The sequence below is a fragment of the Podarcis bocagei genome (assembly GCF_964188305.1).
Source record: "Podarcis bocagei genome assembly, chromosome: 3".
Lineage (NCBI taxonomy): Eukaryota > Metazoa > Chordata > Lepidosauria > Squamata > Lacertidae > Podarcis > Podarcis bocagei.
Genome location: NC_138127.1, coordinates 32,198,535 through 32,223,426, shown reverse-complemented (window position 1 = coordinate 32,223,426; position 24,892 = coordinate 32,198,535). Strand labels below are relative to the sequence as shown.

Below are 24,892 nucleotides of genomic sequence, written 5' to 3'. Positions count from 1 at the left end.
AAATATTTGCATTGATCAGTTTACATTTCTATGTCCCCCTTTCTCTGAGAAGGGTGTGAATAAATGCTGGCTGGTTGTTTTTATCAATGTTATCCCTTCAAATAACCCTGTGAAGCAGATTGGGATGAAAGATAGCAACTGGCTCAAGGTCATCCAGTAAGCTTCATGGCTGAGCTGGAACTTGAATTCAGATCTCTCTGGCTTAAGCCCAAAACTCTAAATGTTACATCACAAACTCTTGGTGCAAACATCTGAACTAGTCCAAATTAAATGCATTGTTTTAATCAGCTATAAAAGATCAATTTCTTTTCTCAGTCACTTGCCAGTAAATTAAGCTTTATAAACAATTACATTCAAAAATTACATGGGAGCAAATTTAGTGGGTTGCTAGTTCTAACATCCATTTTTATACTAGAACATTAATTATCCAGCTGACAACGCTCTGACATTATTAATAGTCAGAGCCCACAAATCTGAGTTGGCACTGGTAGTCAGGCAAAATTGGTGGTTGTCATTAACCTTGACCCATACTCAACTTGGCAAAGGGATGGAGTCGTCTCTCAGATTTTAGGCTAAATTCCAGCCTTTGTAGAAGGACACAGTCGTGTCCCTGCAGTTGTAGCGTGCTTTGGAAGCACTCTAGAGTTCAATATATCTGCTTTGGATAAACTCCAAAACTCTGGGGTGAGCACCCCCCCCCACCCCGCCACAAGCCTGGAACATGAGAGAATGACAAGAGCTTGTCACTACAGTAATTCTGAGTTCTGGAGACACTCCAAAGCTCAGCCTGACTTTAGAGACAAACTTGGGAGAAGTAGAGATTCATCTAGGCTGAGCTTCAGAGGCATTTGTCAGTGGTTTACTCATTGTTTTGAAGTACCTCAGAAGCCTAGCACAGGTGAGAGAGATGAGCCCCTGTATATATGGGCCTACATGCTTAACACTGGTGAGTAAATTTGTGAACCCCATTTATAGCATTTATGCTGAATGGGGCATTGTATTCAAAATTGCCAGTGTTCTCTCCATCACTGGGAACCACTCTAAATTAACCCAAACTTTATAATATATATAAAAGGCTTTGAATAGTTTATTCAGCCATCCAAGCACCTGGACCATGATAGGTCAGGATGTAATTGCTTACACATATTATATGTAAATTACACCTAGTAAATTCAAAAAATGGCATGCAGCCCTTGTAATTTCATTTCTTTGAGCCTGCAGATTAAACATTCCACACAGTTATCCTTCTAGTGTTCTTCATCTGATCTGGTTCACACATGCATGTTCATCACAGATCACTGAAACCTTATATGTGTGAATAGGCTATGTTAGACAAACAACATGTGAAACTATATATATGTTTCCATGGAAAATACTGATCTAGATATCATATCTAACTGATGTACAAAATAAAGTGAAGCTTTTGCTAAGATTGTAAAACAATTTGTCCTCATAGTAACTCTTTGAATGATTAGTGTAATGATGGATTCTGAGCCAAAATAAATAAAGAACATTTGGAGATCCATATTGTTACATTTGCCGTGTATGCAAATGGGGGCCTTAGTTTGGTCCTCCAAACTGTATCCATCACAATAAATTAACACAAGACATTATGGGTGCAAGACACTTTGCAATATAAACTTCTTATCTCCTCCTGTGCAACCATACCAATGTGTGTGCGTGTTTTGTTTTGTTTTAAAAGCAGACATCTCTCCTGTTTATTTCATCTTCCTACTAAATATTCTGGATAATCCCCAAACCTTTCAGATAATACTACTGTACTGGATTCAGATCCTGATCATGAGCACCACAGGGTCTATGGGTGTTCAATTGTGTATTAAATTTAAAAGCAAATAAGATCTACTCTCAGTATTTGACTGTTAAATTATAAGAAAATAGTCTCAATAACTCTTTTCTATTAGTCCTGCTTCTCCTGAGCCAATCATATTCATTCATCACCTTATGTGAATAACTGAAGTGTCTCATGAGAAATGGAGAAAGTTCTAAGACCTTTTTATGTGGTTACTGTTGCTAGGGAAACCACAGCCTTGATATCCATGTATCCAGCATGTCAGTCTCATTTTGCATCTAGCTATCCAAGAACCAAGGCTGAAGAAAGGCAATTGGGAGAGGGGGAGAGAGGGTACATTTGCATAGGTGTTGCTCTTAACTCTTGTTCTGCCTATATTGCAAATGTCTTGAGGATCTGCCATAAAACGGTTTTCTCACTAAAGACAGCTGTTTGCTGTGTTCATCTCTGAGAGTAAGTGATTCCAAATAGGAAAGGGGACAATGTTTTGTTTTGTTTCTGAAGTGACTCAAAATATCTGCATTTCTAACCAACATTTTCTATGTGTTGCTAAGAATTAGTTATCATTGCATTACTTCTGAAGATTACTTTGCAATTGCAAAGCTTGCCTGTGCTGATGTAATTCCATCCATTAGGGTATATAAGCTTCCTGATTTTGCACACCTTAAACGAGTTATTCATATCAGCATCTTTGCATTTCTAAAAATAACATTGTTAAATAAAAACTATGTCACAGAGTCAAACCAAATCTGTGCCTGAACCATAAACCTTGTTCAGAAAGGCAGAACAAGAACTGAAGAAAGAGAGTTCACTGCAAATATCAATTATTTCCATGGGTCCAACTCCCATATAGTAAGGATTGAATAAGATTTCAACCTTGGTTGCTTTGAACATGAACCAGAAGAGAATCCCAGGGGGAAGAGGGAAGGGAAGTAACTCATTCTGATCATTAAAATCAGAAGTCCAGAAGGGTCTTTTGTGGGCAATGAGGACTGCACTCATTACCTCCAACCCTAGAGAGGCTATATCTTCGTTAGTAGGGATTGTAAATTATACTGTAAAGCACATTATATGAATTCCAAGTCCAATCCCTGGCATCTCCAGTTGCAATGATCTCAACACATGGATCTCACTGTCTGAAACCATGGGGAAGCTCCTGTCAGTGTAGATAATAATGGATTAGGTAGACCAATGGTTTGATGCAAGGTGTATTCAGACATGAGGAAAATTGCATTAGTTTTCCTGGTTATAATGTTGGTGCTTCTGTTGCATTTTCTAATGTTCCATTTGCACTGCAGTGCCTGTTGGGTTATGGAATTGGGGCTTTTGGACCACTGGCATGTTGCACTAAATTTCATTTGCATGAATAGGCATAGCGTCTCACAACAATGAATGTAATTGGACAATGTCAGTACTTCCCATCCTTTCTGCACATGTATGCTTCTGTTCTCCCATGAGACCACCACAAAAACAGCAGGAAAGAACTGTATGCCAGTTTACTGCCCCAAATTTGATCACTTTACTCCTTTAATTTTCCAGGTTAAGGAGGCTGTAAATGGATTTTTTTTCTAGATCAAATAATATGGAAATGAGTGCTAAACATGAGTCATATTCCATTATTTTTCTAGAAGTGGATTTTATGTTGTGTGGAAGCTCAAATATAATGAAGGAATTAACAGTCAGGGAAATGTCAGGGAAATGGAATAAACTGCTGTTTGAATGCAGCCTAAGTATTAGGCAGCTTAGCATGTATACAGAGATTTGGACAAACCATATTTCTTAAGAAGCCATTACAGAAAATGATAGAGTGAAGAGAAAGCAAAAATCTCTAGGACTGGCAATCCTCCTGTATTAGTTTGGACTTCTTTGCCCACATTAAGGCAAATAAATAGTTACTGTAATTAAATGCTGAACTAATTTGGAATTTCCAAAAACCCATTCAAAATGAATAACTGAATGCGACTAGGGGTTGCAGTCAACACAGCACTACAGAGATCATTCCCTCAGCACAGGCATTTTTGCTTGCCAATGAAAAAATCTCCCATCTTCCCCCCGTCCACATATTGTTCTAAGGGTTCTCCTAACCCTCTGGAGCAAATTGAGTGGGCACAGGGTCAGGGAGAGAAGAAAGTCCCATTGATGTATGGAAAGTCTTTGCACTGTCCTCTGCCAGCACAACAATTTAGTTGACTAGGGCCCTATTTTTTAAAAACAAAATGTGTGAATTAGATTCTACTAGTTCCTCAGAGATTAAGACTTCCAAAAGGCAAGGGGGCAACAGAGCCTTGGTCAAAGCAAGACCCATCCATTCATATGTGGAATTATTTATTGTTATGCAAAGCCATCCCATTACTCAGAAATAAGTATTTCTGGGCCAGATTCAACTTGTGCTAGCAGAATCCAGTGCAACAATCCGGCTAATACAACAGGACTTTCGCCTTTCTTCTCCCCCCCACATGACCCCTGCACTTTCCCTAAGCCTGTTTGGGAGGGTTAGAAAAACCCACAGAACATGGTGAAGGGTGTCAAGAGACATGATCTAGCAAGCAGAAACACTTGTGCTGACAGAACTATCATTTTAGGTTGACCTTGAATTCAGTGTTCAGTGAGGCTTGCTTCTAGGTAAGCATGCATAAGATTCTATACACATTTACAGTGGTACCTCGGGTTAAGTACTTAATTCATTCCGGAGGTCCGTTCTTAACCTGAAACTGTTCTTAACCTGAAGCACCACTCTAGATAATGGGGCCTCCTGCTGCCGCTGCGCCGCCAGAGCACGATTTCTGTTCTTATCCTGAAGCAAAGTTCTTAACCTGAAGCACTATTTCTGGGTTAGCGGAGTCTGTAACCTGAAGCGTATGTAACCTGAAGTGTATGTAACCCGAGGTACCACTGTACTGACATCAGTGAGACTTCACTTACAGTGGTGCCTCGCAAGACAAAATTAATTCGTTCCGCGAGTTTTTTCGTCTAGCGAATTTTTCGTCTTGCGAAGCACGGTGTCGGAAAAGTTTTGGAAAAGCTTCAAAAATCACCAAAAACCTCAAAAAATGCTACCACACCGCGTTCTATGGGTTGCTCCTCAAAGTCAAGTTGCAACTGTATTAACGGTGTTAAGAAAAAGGAAACAAACTTGCAAGACGTTTTCGTCTTGCGAAGCAAGCCCATAGGGAAATTCGTCTTGTGAAGCAGCTCAAAAACCGCAAAACCCTTTCATCTAGCGAGTTTTCATCTTGCGAGGCATTCGTCTTGCGGGGCACCACTGTACTTCTGAATAACTATGCATAGGATTTGACCATTTGCTAATTGTCTCTGTATGGCTGCAACCATTTACTCACTTGCCTGAACTCAGTGGAGCTTACTTCTAAGCAGACATCCACAGGAATGCACTGCATATTTGTTATCATAATTGTGTGTAGATGCACCACAAATTTTACATAACAGAATCAGAACTGTAGAGTTGGAAGGGACCCCGAGGGTCATCTACTCCAACTTCCTGAAATACGGGAATCTCAACTAAAGCATCCAGGACAGATGGTCATCCAAATTCTGCTTATAAACCTCCAAGTAACCACTTTCTGAGGGAGTCCGTTCCACTGTCAAACAGCTCGAGAGCCAGTGTGGTGTAGTGGTTAAGAGCGGTAGTCACGTAATCTGGGAAACCGGGTTCGTGTCTCCGCTCCTCCACATGCAGCTGCTGGGTGACCTTGGGCCAGTCACACTTCTGTGAAGTCTCTCAGCCCCACTCACCTCACAGAGTGTTTGTTGTGGGGGAGGAAGGCAAAGGAGGATGTTAGCCGCTTTGAGACTCCTGAAGGGGAGTGAAAGGCGGGATATCAAATCCAAACTCTTCCTATTCTCTTCTTCTTCTTACCATCACAAAGTTCTCCCTAATGTTTAGCTAGAATCTCCTTGTAACTTGAAGCCATTGGTTCAGACCCTACTCTCCAGAGCATGAGAAAAAAGCTTGCTTCCTCATCCATGTGACAGCCCTTTAGATATCGGAAGATGACTATTATATCTCCTCTCAGTCTCCTCTTTTCCAGGCTAAACATACTGAACTCCCTCAAACATTTCTCATAAGGCTTGGTTTCCAGGCTCTTGATCATCTTGGTCACCATCCACTGCACATTCCAGCTTGTCAATGTTCTTCTGAAATTGTGGCACACATAATTGGACACAGCACTCCACATGTAGTCTGACCAAGGCAGACTATAACATCCCTTGATCTGGACACTAGATTTCTGCATTAGCTTTACTTCCGGCTGCATCACACTGTTGACTGCTGTTAAGCTTGTGGTCTACTAAGTCCCCTAGATCCTTTCCCCATGTATTACTCGCAAGCCTGTTGGCCCCCATCTTATATTTGTGCTGCTGGTTACTCCTACCTAAGTGTAGAACCTTGCATTTGTCCCTATTGAAATTTATTTTGTTAGTTTTGGCTCAGTTCTCCAATCTGTTAAGGTAATTTTGAATTCCACTTCTGTCTTCTGAAGCACTAGCTACCTCTCCCTGTTTGGTGTCATCTGCAAATTTGATGAGCATGCCCTCAATTCCTTCATCCAAGTTTTCTATAAAGATATTGAACAACAACAGGCCCAGGACAGAACCCTATAGCACCCAACTTGTCATTTTCCCAGAATGCTAGGGAACCACTAATGAGCACACGTTGGACTGGGCCAGTCAACCAACCACAAACCCACCTAACAATAACCTAATCCTGCCCACATTTTACCAGCTTCTCCACAGGAAAATCATGGGGGGCTTTGTCAAAAGCCTTACTGAAATGTCCGGTTTTACCAAATGTATTCATTTGTGGAGAAGAGAGAGATTTGTTGTATTGATTTTTTTGTCCAAAGTACATAAGATATAGTTTTTGTATTAAAAAAAACTTAGCAAACAGCATTTTTTGACAGCACTACTGTCAGAATACTTTTCGCTTATGCAATCTCCTGTATGCTCTGGGTTGTTGATTTCCCCCTCCTCCTCCGTCAAGAAGTCCTCCTGTCCCAAGGGTTGTTTGCAACTTTATTTTCTCTCTTCAGCATGTATTTATGAGGAACCTTTCTGTATCTTACTTTATGCAGAGGTCATACGCAGAATGAATGATTTCAGCATATTATGTGCTTTAGCATAACCTTCAGCTTATAACAGGAGCAAATGCTTAGCCCCAAGTTCCTTCCAGGGTTTGTGCTACAAAAAAAGATTGTAGTGAACTCAAGTTGTTGAATATGGAGTGGGGGAAAGGGCTTAGGTGTCAGAGAAATGCTAATACGTGGCCAAATGGTCAAAAAGTGAATTACATTATGGCAACAACAGAGAATGTCTTCAGTCCTACAGACATACACAGAAAAGAGGAAGACTGGACTCACTGTGATGGATTTTTAAAATGTAGGAAAGAGAGGGTTTTTTATACTATTGTCCTGAGGCTGACAGCTGAGAAACTGGATGAATCTGAAAATATGTTTCCTCCAGCCCAATCACTGGAAGGTGACTCTAACCTGAACCTACCATGATTTTATCTAATCTACAATGCCTGAATCACAGTTGGACACAAGCATTGGTTAATACTTTGCTTCCTTTTTTATATCATAGAACTGTTGATTAATGACCCTTTAATGCCAACACTATGGGACGTCCTCTGGGATTTTAAAAATGTTTAGAAACATTGTTTTGTTTTTAGATTTTTGTGGTGTTTGTGGCCTTAAGTTCTATTAGCTGTATGCTCTTCATGTGGCTCATAAACAGCTTTTGTGGGGGGACTGACATTGAAAAGCAGTATGTAAATTGATTACATAAACAAACAAACTTGAAAGGCACCTTGAAGTCAGCTGGCAAGGCAGGTTTCAATCTCTACAAGAACATGGTTTCAGATAAGGCGTGTATTCTAAGAATGCCTATAGTTGCACCCCCATTGATTGCTCAAGCATCTTGCCCAAGAAGAGGACAAGCAGATAACAGTGACACTCAGTAACAACGCAGTGATGATTACCCAGAAGAGTGGGAAAGGACTGTGTCTTAGAACTGGAAGCAAAGCTTGTTTCTGAATGTGGTTTCAAACTCAACTGGGAAGTGCTGACAGAGGAAGCACAGCAGTTCGTGATGCATCCTTATTTTGTGAATTCCAGTTAATATACAAGAAGAGCTCATCCCTGTAGAACAGTGGTTCTCAACCCAGATGTTGTTGGACTACAACTCCCATCATCCCTGACCACTGGTCATGCTGGCTAGGAATGATGAGAGTTGTAGTCCAACAACATCTGGGGACCCACAGGTTGAGAACCACTGCTTTAGAATGATAATGGGCTGCAGCAGGATAATCAGGAGGAAGTGCATAATTTTTTTCTGTTTCTACATTGTCCCAGAAGTACAATCCATTTTCAGACAGTTTCCAGTAAATGCAACAAGATAAACATTGCCCATTTTTTTAATATGGTGAACAAGAGCGAAGGTAAGGATGGAACTGGATGTGGCTGGAGATCCAAATGCAGCATCATGGTGCATCCTCTTCACTGCCTCGTGATATGTTGTGAAACAAAGTATATCACAACTCACGCTTTGATTTGCCTCACCCTTCAAAGCAAGCATCAACCAAGGGAATGGGATGGAGAGGGAGATTAAGCTCTGTTGCCTTTGGTACCAGGTGTCATGTAAAAATGAGTGCCATGACTTACTTTTCCTCCTCCATTTCCTTTGCCTTTTGTATGCTTCCTGATTGCGAGCCTGAGGGCAGGGACTGTCTTCTTCTCATTGATACTGGAAGCCTGAAGAGTGGAATAAAGTAGCCAGTCAAAACAATCATGGTGCAGTAATATTATTTCACCTCAACCACCCCATGGGCTTGGAGGATGACATGGAGGGAGAGGAAGTATGACTTGAGAAGCTATCGGTCCTTTACTCCAAGACTCTCCATTCCAGAAGAGGTGGCTCTGCAGGATTCTTCACACTTGGAGCCCACACTCACAGGGCAGTCCTCACAAGCCCTACACCATGGGTAGGCAAACTAAGGCCCAGGGGGCGGATCTGGCCCAATCGCCTTCTAAATCCGGCCCGCGGACGGTCCAGGAATCAGCTTGTTTTTACATAAGTAGAATGTGCCCTTTTATTTCAAATGCATCTTTGGGTTATTTGTGGGGCCTGCCTGGTGTTTTTACATGAGTAGAATGTGTGCTTTTATTTAAAATGCATTTCTAGGTTATTTGTGGAGCATAGGAATTTGTTCATTCCCCCCCCCAAATATATATATATATATATAGTCTGGCCTCCCACGAGGTCTGAGGGACAGTGGACTGGCCCTCTGCTAAAAAAGTTTGCTGACTCCTGCCCTACACTGTTGTAGCCAGTTACTGTGGAACAGGCCAACAGCCATTTGAGAACAAAAACAGAGGATCAATAGCAGGATTTGACTGGTCAGCCTTCAGAAGGCCACTGCACCTTGCTGGGACAACTTTCCTGAATGACAATATTCCAGTCAGTGCCTTCCAGAATCCTGACAGAGCCTGCCTTGCCTGTCATGACTCTGCCCTACTGAAACATATCTCTGCTGCAGTCAGCTTTCCCTGTGAGCCCTGAACTGTGACAGGAGAGGACAAGGCTCCATCTACCCAGGAACATCTGCTACCATCACAGGACAATGACTTACCTGGCCTCACAGGCACAAGCAACTAAAGTCATACTTCACAGGCTTGTGTGTGTGTGTATGTGTGTGTGTGTGTGTGTGTGTGTGTGTGTGTGTGTGTGTGGTGTTTTAAAGAGTGTTGAACTACGGGACTATCACGGCGGTAGCTTTGTGTTTGCATGCAGAAATCTCTTTCTGAATCCTGAAGTGTTGTTTAAAAAAATAGATTTCTCAGAGGCATGCAGATGACGTTAAATATTTCTACACTTCACAGTGAATTGCTCATTCACCTGAGTGTTTAACTATGTCAATGTGTTCAACATTATCATATTTAATTGAATAGTTCAACAAGATAATATGCCAGTGCACATATCATTGTGAGGAATCTTTCAATGCCTTATTGGCTGACAATAGATAAGGCAACCCTCAAACAAAACACAAGGGACTTAGCATGTACAAAATTATATACATGAGCAAAAATGAAATGCATAAAGAGTTTCCTAAAGGCTGATTACATATTAGGCATTTCACATCTCATCTCCCTTTATGAAAAGGGGTGGGAGTGGGGAGGAAGCAGGAAAAGATGCCATGGAAAGATAAAACATCTGGCAGCTCCAAATATGAGAAAAAATTGCATCCAAACCTTAGGTTTAGGGCCAATTCCAACTTAATACGCAGCTCTGTATTCCACAGGAATGGGGGGCACCAATTTAGACTGATGGTACTACTTCCCTGTAGTATTTACCTGTCCCTGCTCCCAATATGCTTTGCTAGGTTGCCTGATTAAACACTCATATTATTGATCCATTCACCCAGATTTTGAGAAGTGTTTTCTACAGATTAGTCAACATCTGCCAAACCTCAGTGTTCTTAATTTCTGATTTATTTATTTTTAAATGTACAATAAGGCTGTGCTCAGTTTTTGGCGAGCAGCTGTTTTTAAAGGACAGAAAAACAGATACCTATTTTTCTTGTATATTCCAAGAATAATCTAAATACAAACCAAAATGATGACAAAAATGGTAATAAAACCAGCAGTGCATATGCAATGGATTTGACGGGCAACTATGTCCTTATAACGCTTTCAAACTTGCATAATATTGGGCTTCCTGTGAGAAAACAAAAGCTAGGCCATACATTATTTAGACAAATGGGGCAGGATGGTGGTGGGCAAGTCTTTTAAAAAATTGTTGTTGCCCTTTCTTAATCATATTGGTCAACCACTGCTGGGTGCTACATGCTCCCCCAGAAAATGCTTCTTACCTAAAGGGATACCAGAGTGTGGGCAAGAAATGATGGTTGTTATTGTTGTTGGGTTTATTTAGTTTGCATTGCATTATGGATCCAATTGCAAATTCCACTTCTCATTTTGATTTGACCTCATGACAGACAAAAGAAAAAAACATGTTAATTAACTTACTGATATAAGACATGTCAATAGACACAGGCTTTAAGGGGACGTTCGAAAATTTATGGAAAATAGGACTAGAGTGGTTATTGTGGCAAGACTTTATGCAGGAAAGATCTAGTTCCTCAGATGTAATGGAGGTGTTGGGTGATGTTATATATACACATGAGGGAACAGGAACATTCTTGTTCAAAGTCAGATTAAGAAATAACAGGACATACAGTGGTAGCTCTGGTTACGAACTTAATTCGTTCCGGAGGTCCGTTCTTAACCTGAAACCATTCTTAACCTGAGGTACCACTTTAGCTAATGGGGCCTCCCATTGCCACCACGCTGCAGGCACGTGATTTCTGTTCTCATCCTGAGGTAAAGTTCTTAACCCAAGGTACTACTTCCGGGTTAGCGGAGTCTGTAACGTGAAGTGTTTGTAACCCGAGGTGTTTGTAACCCGAGGTACCACTGTATATTGAAAGTAGAGATACCCTATATTAATCCATATTAACAAGATTTACAGAAGAATCCTAACCCTTAGATCTGCTGGCTAAAAGGGGTTAGGGCAGAGTAAGTGGCTGAAGAAAACCAAGGGGATGTTTTGATTACGAGCTCTGAGGAACATACCAATGTTGCCAGACCTCTCATCCTCTGCAAATTTTTAATCAGCTTTGCCGTTGCTTTACACCTCGGAGGGCTGTATTCGAGAGTGGATCCTCTGTTTGCTGCCTGGAAGTTTAAGTGAAACATATATGAGTTGGTGGGATATGTGTATGTTCTATTCTGAAATGTTGAAACATTTGCATTTGGAAAGAAAACACATTTTTCAACCTCACTGTTCATTTGTAGATTTAATTTGAACGTGCCTCACTATATATGCATTTACTTTAAATTGCACCATCTGCATGTGTACATATAGGTTTTCAATTTACATGAACACAGATGTAATCAATGGACATATTTGGGGAAACAGAATCAAAACAGAGCCACATATGCAATAAATGAAGGCTACGTACATATGGTTGCACTGGTGTATAGCCCAACAACGTTACACATTGGCATGGATTGCTTGGAAGGGATGGGGTTCATTTTTCACTGCAAAGATTGGTATGATTTCACAGTGAAATCATAATCTTTTATTCTCTCTTGGCAAAGGGGGAGGGGTGTCAACCTGCAGATGGTGTCCTCTAAAGTGGCTGCAAAGACACGTTAAACAAAGCAACCCCCAGGAATATCCAGAGTGCAGTCTTCCCTTTTTTTAGTCACCAAGATGTGGGGTGGATTGCCTCCTTTAAAGTGGCAAAATGGTCTTTCCATGGGCTGACAGTTACTTCACAAAAAGCACTGCTCTGTTTTGTCTGAGCATTGGAAGCATGAAGCACTACGCTTCCATGCAATTGTGTTGCATTCATTCTTTTACATCACAGGTGGAAACCTCTGCCCCATTGGCAAAATTACATCCACCAGGGTTCCTAATTTAGCCCGTGAGGCTTTTCCCTCCCGCCCCCAACCAAGCACACTTGTCACTCCTCTGATGCCCCAGTTGTTCCTTTGCAAGTCTGGCTTGTTGTTTGGTGCTATATGACTTTGGTGCTGAATGCAAGCTTGGGCCAGAGTCAGATCCATCCAGTGTCACATGATGTCAGATGACTGAGAGGTGCATGCTCTACCCATCTGTCAAATGGGCCCCACAGAATGTTGGTCACAACTTGATCCAGTCTACTGGCCAAAACTAATTATCAAGCCCAGATTTACAGTACATACACACTTGCAAATAAAAAAGTTAATTCACAAGCAAGAATCTCACATGCATTAGCAAGATACTGATGTAATTAATGTTTAGGTGCCTGGCAGAGTGAACAGTGAGATAGAATGGGGATGTCAAAGGAACACCAACCCCAGATTAAACACTCAAAAAAGTCCACTACATATGTGTTGACTCCCTATACCTATCTTTCCAATATAATTTACATCCAAGATCCATTGAGAGAGAAATTCAAAATGCTTATCTTAAAATGGAATTTTAATCCTTCTCTTATAACCTGCCCAATACCACCGATTGGTTCAACCTGATTATAGCTGCATACTGCCATAAAATAGAACCTTTCTAGAAAGCAGAGCACTGAATTATACATTGTCTGTTGTGTTTACTAACATAGGCACGGCAGTCTCACACACAAGTGCCTAGAAAGTACTTTTCCCTATCTGACATTAGTATCTTTTGACAGTCCGTGATCATGAGATCACTTCAAAACTGGATAGCATGGAGGCAATTTTCATTGCCCAGTTCTTATATCAGTTCTTATATTCTGTAATCAAGTGATGTAAGATTAGGAGCTAGGAGCCTCTCTTCTCCAGCAAAGCAGTGCTCCATCATAATATAAGTAAAAAGAAAAACCAAATGAGAGAAATCCAGTGTTTTAAAAATGTCTATATATTCCAGCTTTCCCCTAAAACAATGCTTAAAGAGGCTTACAAAACATTGAACTCAATAGAATAAATGCAATAAGCAAACCATAGTGCTACAGTGTAAACAAACCACAATGACTACCAGAATAAACAAATATATCCTTGTATAATATGAAAAAAGATATTAATGCTTCTGTTAATAGACCTTTATTTCTGCATCTGAAGGCTAAAAACTCCAATTTTGGGAAAGGTGTGAAAAGAAACCCACCCCCATATATATACAGTGGCCTACACAGCACAGATTTTAAAAGTGGGACAGCCATCTTAGTTTTAAAAAGGATAGGTTTTGTCTTCTTTAAAAACAGACACACACTTAAAAGGTTAGGCAGTTGTTGTAGTTAAACATGGATAGGGATTTATGGCTTTGGCATAACCTATCATGTGAAATGGCACCTAAGACCATCTTGGAAACAGTTAACAGGCTACTCATTTGTGAATTAGTCTTAGATATTCTTTGGCATCACTCTAACCCACTCATCCACAATAGTGGCAATAATAGGAAAGGGAGAAAGACAAATATTAATACAATATTTAACCAGCTTTTGCTGATATATGGAATCTAACCTTCTGAAGTGTTTTGTTTTCCTGGTTATTCCTTGCTCTGGATCTGTTTCTCCAGGAGAGATAGCCTAGGGCTATGTATGCAGCCTTTAGTCTTAGTCCTTTAAAAAGTTGCATTCATTCATAAATTAATGGAATCACTAGATGTTTGCTGCTTCAGACAGACTCATCTGGGAGACAGTAAAATCAGCATAGCATTTCTGCAATTTAATGCCCCACAAAAGGAACCAAGTCCATCTCTTATAATGTTTGTTATCCAGACTACTTTCTGCTAGGCTGAGAGGAGCCATAACCCATCTTGCTGAATGGTTCCTGGGAGCATTCGAGAGGGACAACTCACAGGTACATTTGTGCCCAGTTGGCTGTTCAGATGCTCCCATTAATTTGCTGCACAAATTCAAACTAGATTAACATTGGTTGTGCAAACCGCTCCTCTATTTGTGGCTTAAGTACCAACAAAGTCCCACTAGAGCATTAACACAAGCTGAATTTCATGGTAAAAACTACGGATCCAGGTGCGAATGTACACTTATGCTTAATATTTAATGAAGGGTTCTTAATGACACTCTCTCTGTAGCTATCTTGTGATTTCCTTTGCCAGGCAAACTTTCATAATCTGTGCCTTTGCTTACCTTTATTCTTCCAGCAGTCCAAAAGCCAATATGCAAATAAGAACTATGAAGCATTTTTCCTTAACAATGTAAACCCCATAGGCTTATAGGTGTGTCAAGTCTTGCATGTTGGCAATGCATGCCACATTTTATAGCAAAAAAACCGAAAAACCTCCAGACACAGAAATTAGTATGAAAAAAGCAAAAGGACTTGTCTCTCAGTTTGCTTCTCACCCACCACTCTGGTCATTCTCAGATTGTTATCTAACCAGACAATTTTTGTGAAGTCTAATTTTCAAGGCTACGCAACTAGCTAGATTTTCGCAAATTCCAATGGAGATGATTTGACAGCCTGAGACACCTCATGGAAACTGATGAAGATATTAAATCTAAACTTTATCCCTTCCTTGGCTTTGTTCTATTATTCCAGTTCTTACTTCTTTCTCATATAGATCTACAAAGTAATTTCATTTGAATGGATATTGGAGTATTTCCACACACACCTTAATAAGAATAGGGGCTATTTTTAGTTCTCATTTCATGGCACTCCCTGGTTCTCGGTCTAGCCTTAAAAAGTACTTCAGAATGCTGGTGGCTTGTAAATATCATGTTTGATTCATCCCATTGTTGTTGTTATTTTTGTTAGCGTGACCCAAAAAAAGCACGCCATGCATAGCAGAGTGAGCCTGCTCCTATATCTTCTAAAGGTCGTGTAAAAGATGGAAGTATTGGAAACAGCCTCAAACAGATCCTAGGACCCTGGCACGACCCACCACTCAGACTGGTCCAACCATTAGGAAGAGTGAGACTAGGAGGCAACTCTTGAGCCCCCGATCCATTGTCTGTTAGAGGACAGAGCAGTGTGCCACACATATCCCTGCTCTGCATCCCTTAGGCAAGCTGCCCGTCCTCTACAGTGGTGAAGAGCATTGTCCCATCACCAGAATTGAAGCACTGGCTTCCAGTCAGTTTCTGTACATGCAATGGAAGGGGTGCCTTCTTGTCCTTCGCTTCAGACAGCAAAGTGTCTTGCGCTGGCCATGCTACTGCCGGTGACTTTCTTCTCTTTCTTTTCTGTTAATTCTGTATGCTTATCCATCACTGATACCTTCCAAATTTTCGTCACTGCTTCCTTCATTTCCTTCACTGCTGGTGACCTATTTTCCCATTTTTGTGCAACAAGTATGCAAGCAACTTCTATTGCATTTCATGTTAGTACTTTGTGTTTTGTGGGCCTAAATACCCTAATAAAATTTGGGGGGGATCCAATGGTATAGATTTTAATTATTGGACAGTTCTACCAAGTATGTTCAATATCTGCATTCTGATGTCCACAGCTCCAGCCTGTTACAGAATGTGTAAACTTTGCTCAATGTGAATGGAGTCATATACCATTGATAGGACAATTTGTAATGTTTTTCTCTAACACAAAGAGATTGTGCTGTTTTGTGAGTTAAAAAAACAACAACCCAAAACCATTATTGTTCAGAAATTGGTCTATTATTTTTACTCACTTTTCCTTAAAGATTGTACCCAAATGTAAATTCAAAGTAGTCAGGAAAACATATTTTAGATATATGCTCTCCCCAGGGAACATTACCTATCTTTAGGCACCAGGCAAAAATTTCTTTTCTGTCATGCCTTTGGCCTTTAATTATCTGTGGTCTCCTTCAGTGAGTGGGATGTCTTGGTCCTGCCTTTTTTATGAACATGAATGTGTTTTTAGCTTCTACTCTATTTTAGTTTTATGCTGGCTTTAATGTATTGTGTTCTTTTTTTTTTGTAAGTTGCTTTGTGTTACTTTCTGTTTTTTTAAAAGACTAATAATTTTATACACCACAGGCCTTTCTCCTTCCATTTCTCTTCCTGTTCATTTCACTTTATTCATCAAATCAATATTAATGCTTTCTGTTTTGTTTTTAAGAGTATTTTTACCATTAAGATTGTAACATATCTGATGCTTCTCAGTTTAAGAATTCTACAAGACCATATTTTCTTATACATCTTTGCGCAGATGCTTCAGTTAAAATGCAAATGTCATATATTTAGCATGCAAATGAAGTGACATAAATATAATACTTGAAATCTGCATGCTATCTTAAAAAGTAATTGCAACCTTGAATAAGAATCCAAGAAGTTAGGATTGTCTGAAGATTCCATATTCTTTTAATGAGTCCATATCTTTGTCTAAGTGCTGCATGTATATTTGGGAAGAGCCATTCTCAACTTAGGGGCATCTTTTCCCTGCATTCTTCTTTTCCGTCTGCTTTTGCAGGGCACAGATTACAGTCCTAATGTAAACAGGGGAAATCTGACTCTCTGGGCCACAGATCCATCTTTCTGTCTGCCAGCTACATTCCAAAAATACGCAAGAATTATCTAATTCTCCATTGTTAACTGCAACAGAACAAATCATGCCGAAAAACAGGGGATGTGTGCTCAGTAATAACAGTGAGAAAAGCACACCCTGTTATGGGTAAGCTTTAACAAGCTGGAAATCATAATAGGCAGCGTTCTGCATGCAAACCAAGGCACAGCAGCAAAGGTGAGCTTTTCTACATAATTGTGCAATCTGGTGATGACCTTGACATATTTGTATGGAGGGATGTCTTAAAAGCCACAATTGATTCACAAAGATAGAACGCCTTCATTCCTAAAATGACTCTTTTCTTCAAATCATTCTAAAATTTTTTGAAGCACAAGTTGTTGCTGCTTTTTTTACATCCTCAATAAAACGGACAAGATAAGCAGGCAAAGATGAATAATTGTACCATTTCAGGTGGGGGGAAACCCTAAAGGGTGGCATTTGATAACACCTATTCCTACTCAGAATAGGCACATTGAAGTTAATGAGCATAGCTAACTTAGGGTCATTAGATTCAGGTAGGTAGCTGTGGTGGTCTGAAATATATATATATATATATAAATTTAAAAAATTGTCCAGTAGCACCTTAAAGACCAAATAAGTTTGTTCTTGGTATAAGCTTTTGTGTGCACGCACACTTCTTCAGATACACTGAAACAGAAGTCACCAGACCCTTATATACAATGGGAGGGTGGGGTGGGGTTTTTCTCAGGAGGGTAGTAGGAGATGGGTGATTGATTCAATGGGTATGGTAAATAGGGTCATTAGTTTGAATGGGTCTACTCTGAGTATTGAATACCAGCATTGAATACCACCACAGGAAATGTGTTCCTGTTAAGTCTTCTCAACTTCTCAGTGGCTTTTGATACCATCTGTCATGGTATCCTTCTGGAGCGGCTGTCCAAGTTAGAGGTGGGTGGCACTGCTTTGTGATGGTTCTGATCCTACTTGGATGGTTGTTTCCAGAGGGTGATGCTTTGTTGGCCTCATGGAGCCTGCAGTACAGGGTTCTTTGGGGTTCTGAGTATTTAACTGCTGAGTGGGGTCATCCAGAGTTTAGGAGTGTGATGTCAGCAATATGCTGATGACACACAGCTCTACATATGCAGGTTTGGCTAATTAAACAAACAATGGTCTTTTAAACTGAGGGGGGTGGTGTTATTTTTGTTTTTTTGTTTTCATGCTATAAGCCACCATGTGTTTTTCAGATGACGGGTGGCATAGAAATTTAATAAATAATAATAATACATTTCCCATGTTAACACTCATTCCAGAGTTGGCTCAGTAGACAAAGATAGAATTATAGACAGTAATGGATTTGTCATTCCACTATTTCTCAGTTCAGCTACCTCAAAGGGTTGTTGGGATTATTAACATATATACCAACTTCAGCTGAGGCTTTGGGATAGGGTAGGATGAATTCTAAACAGAAGTTAGAGTTTGAGGATATTAGACATATTTGATCGCCTTTGGAAAGTGATTAGTACCTATATGCTCAACTTTTATCAGTGTTAGTGCTGAATGGGAGCAAAGAGTACACATTTTCCAAGTAAAGCGTGTTCTCCTTCATGGACAGCACATGTTGCGGTGGGAGCTAACAAGACACCCACTGTTGCTGGGTGGGAAAAGAGTTTGGCCACCATTATCATTGAGCTTCCTGTTGCTGGGGAGATTTAAATGTTGCCATTTCATGATTGACAGCCATAGCCTTTAAATACCCTGCACGCAGCGTTGAGCTTCCTCTTTTCGCTGGGTGCATCGGATCACCCGCCCTACCTCCCTATTTTCAGGTTGTTCGCTTGACATTGCTATGCCTGTCATGGGGTCGTCTGCTTTGGGGGCAGGGGCCTAGTAGGAATTTTGTCCATTTGGCTGATTGGCTGGTGCCATCTGTTTTTTGCCTACTGCGTAGCAAATCGTCACAACTTGTAAGGTTGCGGCTAGGAATTGGTTTAGGAATTGGTTGCTGGAGGGGTATGGATTGGCTGTGCCTGCCCCTCCAAAATGCTGCTGCTGCAAGGGTTTTCCGTTAAAGGAACCCAGGGGCTCCCCATGCTTTTGTCCAAACCCGTCAAGGGGCTAGAGCCACACAAGAGCCCCTGGGAGCATTTGGGGAGAGGTGAGGCATGGTACCCAGTCCCGTCTCTCCCCCCAAAATGTTTTCCCTTTCTGACTTTGCGGGTGTGCCAATGTCAGTCGGTCCCCATGCGGGGTCAGATAGTCACAACCAATGCCTAAGCAACCACTCACATTGCTTGTAATTTTAATAAAGTTGTGGCCAAAATTATGCCAAAAACCTTAAACTAAAAATCATGTGTCAATTGTGTTTTATTGGGGGGTGTCTTGGGGACCTCGACACGCAATAATATGCTTGTGGCTACTAATGGAAAAGTTAGAGTGCGGGCAGAAGCTGCCATCTGTGGTCCAGAATAGCTGCTTTACCAAATCTCTTCCTTATGATTAACCTAGCATGGAATTATCAAAAAGGTTTCAACATAGAATCATAGAATCGAAAGGGACCCCAAGGGTCATCTAGTGCAACTCCCTGCAGTGCTGGATCACAGCTGAAGAATCCCTGATAGATGGCTACCCAACCTCTGTGAAGAGAATCCACCACCTTCCAATGTAGTCTCTTCCACTGTCAAACAGCTCTTACCGTCAGAATGCTCTTCCTAATGTTTAGACAGAATCTCCTTTCTTATAATTTGAATCCATTAGTTTGCATCCTACCCTCTGGAGCAGCAGAAAACAAGCTTCCTCATTCTTCCATGTGACAGTCCTTCAGATTTTTGAAGGTGGCTATCATATCGTATTCTGTCCTCCAGGCTAAACATACCCAACTCCCTCAACCATTCCTCATAAGGCTTGGTTTCCAGACACTTTTATCATCTTGGCCACTCTCCTCTGCACATTCAGCAAACCTGAATCCTATCGCTATTTGCACCACATATTTCCAGGGCCCTTTAGCATAAAAGATCATGTACCCATTGCAGATTGTTGATATGTCTCCCATTCCCTAGACTCGTTAGATTCCCTGTGACTTGTACAGCTCCTCCATTGTAGATTGCTTTTCATATGGATAGCTGGTGGATGTTAACTTCAAAGCATTCATATTGTTTCTATGGCTTATTAGGTTTGTTTTGAAGTATGTTGCATTCAAATATTTATGTACATGCTTAGCTTCAAACACGTGATTAATTTTTTAAAAAATCATGTGATTAAAATTATCATTTTAGGCCCAACCATTTCCAGAAGAACACAGGAATAATGCTGTTTGAATACTTAAGAGCTTCACAAGGTGACAATGTAATCCTATGCATGCTTTTCCAGAAGCAAGTTGCACAACCTTCAATGGAACTTTCTCTGGTTATAAAGAATTGGGGTTGACAGACCAAGGGAAAGTGTAGGTTCATTGAGGCTAAGTACTAAGCAAGCACAATATGTGAGATGGTAGAAAGTAGCTTCTAATGTGGTACAGACGTTAAGCCTGTGTGCCTTAGCTTTGAAATTACGCATGCCTCAAAATCCCTAATAATTGTAAATGTCTTTTTTAATGTTGGAAGTCAAAGTTATTTAGAAGTGCAATTTCAATGGGTCTTCAGTGTGCATAGATAAATCTCCACAATACAAATATTTCAGATCAACTGGAATGTGGATTCAGCTGAAATATCCCTTGTTTTAAACAAGTCTGTATTGCAACCCATACTGGAACAAGGGATGCAATGAATATCTGGGTTTTTCACTTTCACTGAAAGGGAACACACACTGGCATCAACAAAGCAATACAGCAACATATTTACAGAAGGTTGCTGAAAATCTGTAGGCAAAAACCAAGAGGCAACTTGTACAAGATGTTGTGGACCCTGTGAAACAGAAACTTAAGCTAAACTGCCATGCCTTTCAGCTGGAAAAATTGGAGCAACATAGCAAGTTCTCTGGTCCTATAAAAGCATCAGAGCACATTCATGCTAACAGGTAAACAACTTTTTTGGGGAAAACCCTACCTCTACAAAGATAAAAAATAAAATATGTATCTTTTTTCCCTCTGAATAAATATCTCTAATAGCGACACTTTCCAGCATGGCATAAATGCTCTAGGTTTCCTACATCCCTGATTAGGATTCATACAAAATAAACATTGCTCATTTTATTAAGCTAATCATTACACTGAATTACTTAAGGTAATGCTTGCTTTCACTCCGAAAGCTCATTTACTCAGAAGCAACCCAATGACTTCAGTTGCACGTCTGCGTGCCTAGTGTCAGTGATCCTCATCAGTGACCTCAGAGCTAGTGATACAATTCAATTATCAGTATAATATTCCAAAAAAATAAATAAATGGAAAACACACTTTTTACTTTGACACTTGAAACGGTGACACATCATCTTTGCGGAATGTGGCAGGGGAGGGAGGGAGCCGTGATCTTTAAATAGCTTGGGTTTAGCAAAGAAACAGAAGAAGAAACATTTTAAGTAAACCTATCCAAGATTAGATAATATATTGCAAATCCCCCCTCCAAAAAGATACTGGAAAGCTATAATTTACTTTCCTTTCTGGTTAAAACTACATGAGAACTGGTTTTCCCCCTCTCTTTTTTAACTAATCCAACTCCCCCCTCTTAAAAAAAAAATCCTATTGGTGGCTATGCATCCTCCCTCAGTCACACACAATAGCAAATGCTTACAATGAGAATGGCTCCACTGGAGCAATACTAATACATTTGACACAGCTTCCATCCTGTCATTATGCAGAGGAGCTTGTGCTTATCCCTTTTTAAATTGGAGACTCTTTTTAACCAGGAATCCCCAGGATGAAAGTGAACCATTTTCATCGCGGCAAAACAAATCCTTCTCTGGTGAATTTTGTTATTGTTTATTGTTACCAGCATTTTATCAGCACTAAACTGTGTGAAAGCTTCAATTAGTTCTTGATGAATGATCCCATAAAATCATGTCGTTTCATTTCCCCTGCCAGGCAGAAATTTTTTACTGAGTGTTATTAAATGAAATATAATTGGGACAGGATTCAGGAAACGTACAGGCATCTCGTTCTCCTTTTTGGGTAGGAACAGTAGAGTAAATATTGAGTATATCTGGTGTTAGGTTTTATCATCAGTATTCTTCTTATTTAGGCAAACAGCTCTTTGTTGCACAATGAAACATGCTCTGTAAGTCTCAGATAATTATTTATAACTATGACACTGGGTGGATGCAGACATGCAGTAGTCATTTGAAGTCATGACATCAGCATCTGGACAGAAGAGTAAGTAAACGCTAGCCTTTATCTCGTTTTTCCAATCAGTAATGCGGGGTATGGCAAAACCTGCCTTTCTACCTGGTCTGATGCTACAAGGGGCCAGTTCAGCACAGCGGTTACTTACATGCTAGGACTCTATAGCACTGCTGAAGAAATTCCCTTGTGCAATTGAAAGTGAAATTAAAATTATGGTTCTACAGCAGAGATGGAGAACCTGTGCCCCCCCCCCCGATGTTGCTGGGCTCTATCTTCCATCATCACTAACCATCAGCCATAATCAGCATGGCCAGTGGTTCCCCATGCCTGATCTACATGGAACTTGGCACTGCTATGGGGAATATAGCACTGTTCTACAATCCACATCCCACTAGCAAGACCATAATTTTTTTACTCAGAAGTATAGAATCATAGAATCATAGAGTTGGAAGAGACCACAAGGGCCATCGAGTCCAACCCCCTGCCAAGCAGGAAACACCATCAGAGTACTCCTGACATATGGTTGTCAAGCCTCTGCTTAAAGACCTCCAAAGAAGGAGACTCCACCACACTCTTTGGCAGCAAATTCCACTGTCGAACAGCTCTTACTGTCAGGAAGTTCTTCCTAATGTTTAGGTGGAATCTTCTTTCTTGTAGTTTGGATCCATTGCTCCGTGTCCGCTTCTCTGGAGCAGCAGAAAACAACCTTTCTCCCTCCTCTATGTGACATCCTTTTAAGTAAATACCATTGAGTTCAATTCAGCTTAGAATCACAGAATCATAACATTATAGAATCAGAAAATTGTAGAGTTGGAAGGTACACCCAGGGTCATCTAGTCCAACTCCCTGAAATGCTTACTCATTAGGAAATGTGCTCTGGGTTACGTTGTCCATGAATGAAGAGAAGGTGGGGAAAGGAGGGGATGAAAAAAATATGCTACACTGCAAAACTAGTCAAAGTGGGCATAGCTGAATAAAGGGTGAAGCCACCCAGGAGGAATTACCCTCTGTGGGGATGAGATGGAGGGGAAAGACCAAGAGGGAAGGCGGTTTAGTTAGTTTAGTTTATTAAATTTGTGAATTGCTTCTCACAACAAAATGTCTCAAAGCCATTTACAATAAAAAGTACAATAACCAAAAGACACAAACGTGAGAAAAAACATCATCAGAGTAACAGCATCCAATTATTTATGCTATATGCTGTAATTGTGATGTTTAGCTTATTTTTGCTGGTTTCTTAATAGTGTTTTATAGATTACTACGGCTTTATTGATTATTTGTTAACTATATTATATGACATGCTGTAATTGTGTGGTTCTATTATGTTACTCATTGTTTGTAAGCAGCTTTGGGATTCATTTAAATGGAAAGTGACATAGAAGTACAGTAAATTGCTTGACATCCAAACCATGAGAAATTGGGTTTCAGGTGGACATCCATAGGATGGTAAAGGTAAAGGTAAAGGGACCCCTGACCATTAGGTCCAGTCGTGACCGACTCTGGGGTTGCGGCGCACATCTCGCTTTATTGGCCGAGGGAGCCGGCTTATAGCTTCCGGGTCATGTGACCAGCATGACTAAGCCGCTTCTGGCAAACCAGAGCAGCGCACGGAAACGCCGTTACTTATTTATCTACTTGCATTTTGATGTGCTTTCAAACTGCTAGGTGGGCAGGAACAGGGACCCAGCAACGGGAGCTCACCCCGTCGCGGGGATTCGAACCGCCAACCTTCTGATCAGCAAATTTAACCCACAGCGCCACCCACGTCCCTTCCATAAATTCTATAAATGAGCATTCCATAAATGAGGAGCTACTTCATAAAAGACCTGTTCCCTAACTGCTACCCTCTTGAACTCCCTTGGAGATGGCACTCAGAGAATGACCTCAGATGATGATCCCAGGGTCTGGGCAGGTTCACATGTGGAGAAGCAGTACATATAGGGGTCAATTCATAGCAGGATGCCTGCTGGATCCTGGCAGCCGTGTTTTAGAGAAATGCAGTGAATCTGCTCAGGCCTAAATCAAGTGCAGGAGGCAAAGGGATTTCCATAAAGGCACCCTCCCTACCCGAAACCATAACAGTGGTGCCCCGCAAGACGAATGCATCGCAAGACGGAAAACCCGCTAGACGAAAGGGTTTTCCGTTTTTGAGCTGCTTCGCAAGACGAATTTCCCTATGGGCTTGCTTCGCAAGATGAAAACGTCTTGCGAGTGTTCCGATTTCCCCCCGCTTTCCCCCCTTTTTCTAAGCCGCTAATAGCCTTTTAGCCGCTAAGCCGCTAAGCCTTTAATAGCCGCTAATCCGCTAAACCGCTAATAGCGCTAATCCACTAAGCCGCTAATAGGGTTGCTTCGCAAGACGAAAAAACCACTAGACGAAGAGGCTCGCGGAACGGATTATTTTTGTCTTGCGAGGCACCACTGTACACAGTTCCTTTGTTGGTGACATTCTCCTGCCTCCCTTCCTTGACAACTACTGGTGAGCCGGAAGGAGTTTCATAATGGTTGCTGTCTCAATTTTGAGGACTCAGAGCTACTTCAAACCACACTGGAAAACCATTACTAAAATCAGTCCTAGTCCTATGCATGGTTTTTCAGGACTACAGTCCATTTCTGTGTTTAGTAGTAATCACTCTCAAGTAAGTCCACAGGAGTGCAGCCTTAGTGACTCATTTCCTGTCACCTGGCAGCACTCTTTTGAATTCCTCATTTGCTTTAAAATTTTATTTGATCATCACAATTACACAGTTGCATTTTAAAAAGTAGAATTAAGTATATTAAATTAAAACAGAGCATGTAATGAAAGAGCATGGGAACAGAAAACGG

The 24,892-nt window shown here is 40.8% G+C and overlaps 1 protein-coding gene across 1 annotated transcript in view; it reads right to left on the bottom strand.

Annotated features, from left to right (window-relative positions):
* LOC308583029 (uncharacterized protein) overlaps window positions 1-24,892 on the bottom strand; it is a 287,479-nt gene that overhangs the window by 51,228 nt on the left and 211,359 nt on the right. Inside the window, exons 9-10 of the mRNA XM_081186682.1 lie at window positions 11,455-11,556; window positions 8,485-8,574 (exon numbers count right to left, since the gene is read on the bottom strand). Coding sequence (XP_081042808.1) covers window positions 8,485-8,574; window positions 11,455-11,556 — 192 coding nt within the window. The remainder of the gene's footprint in view (window positions 1-8,484; window positions 8,575-11,454; window positions 11,557-24,892) is intronic.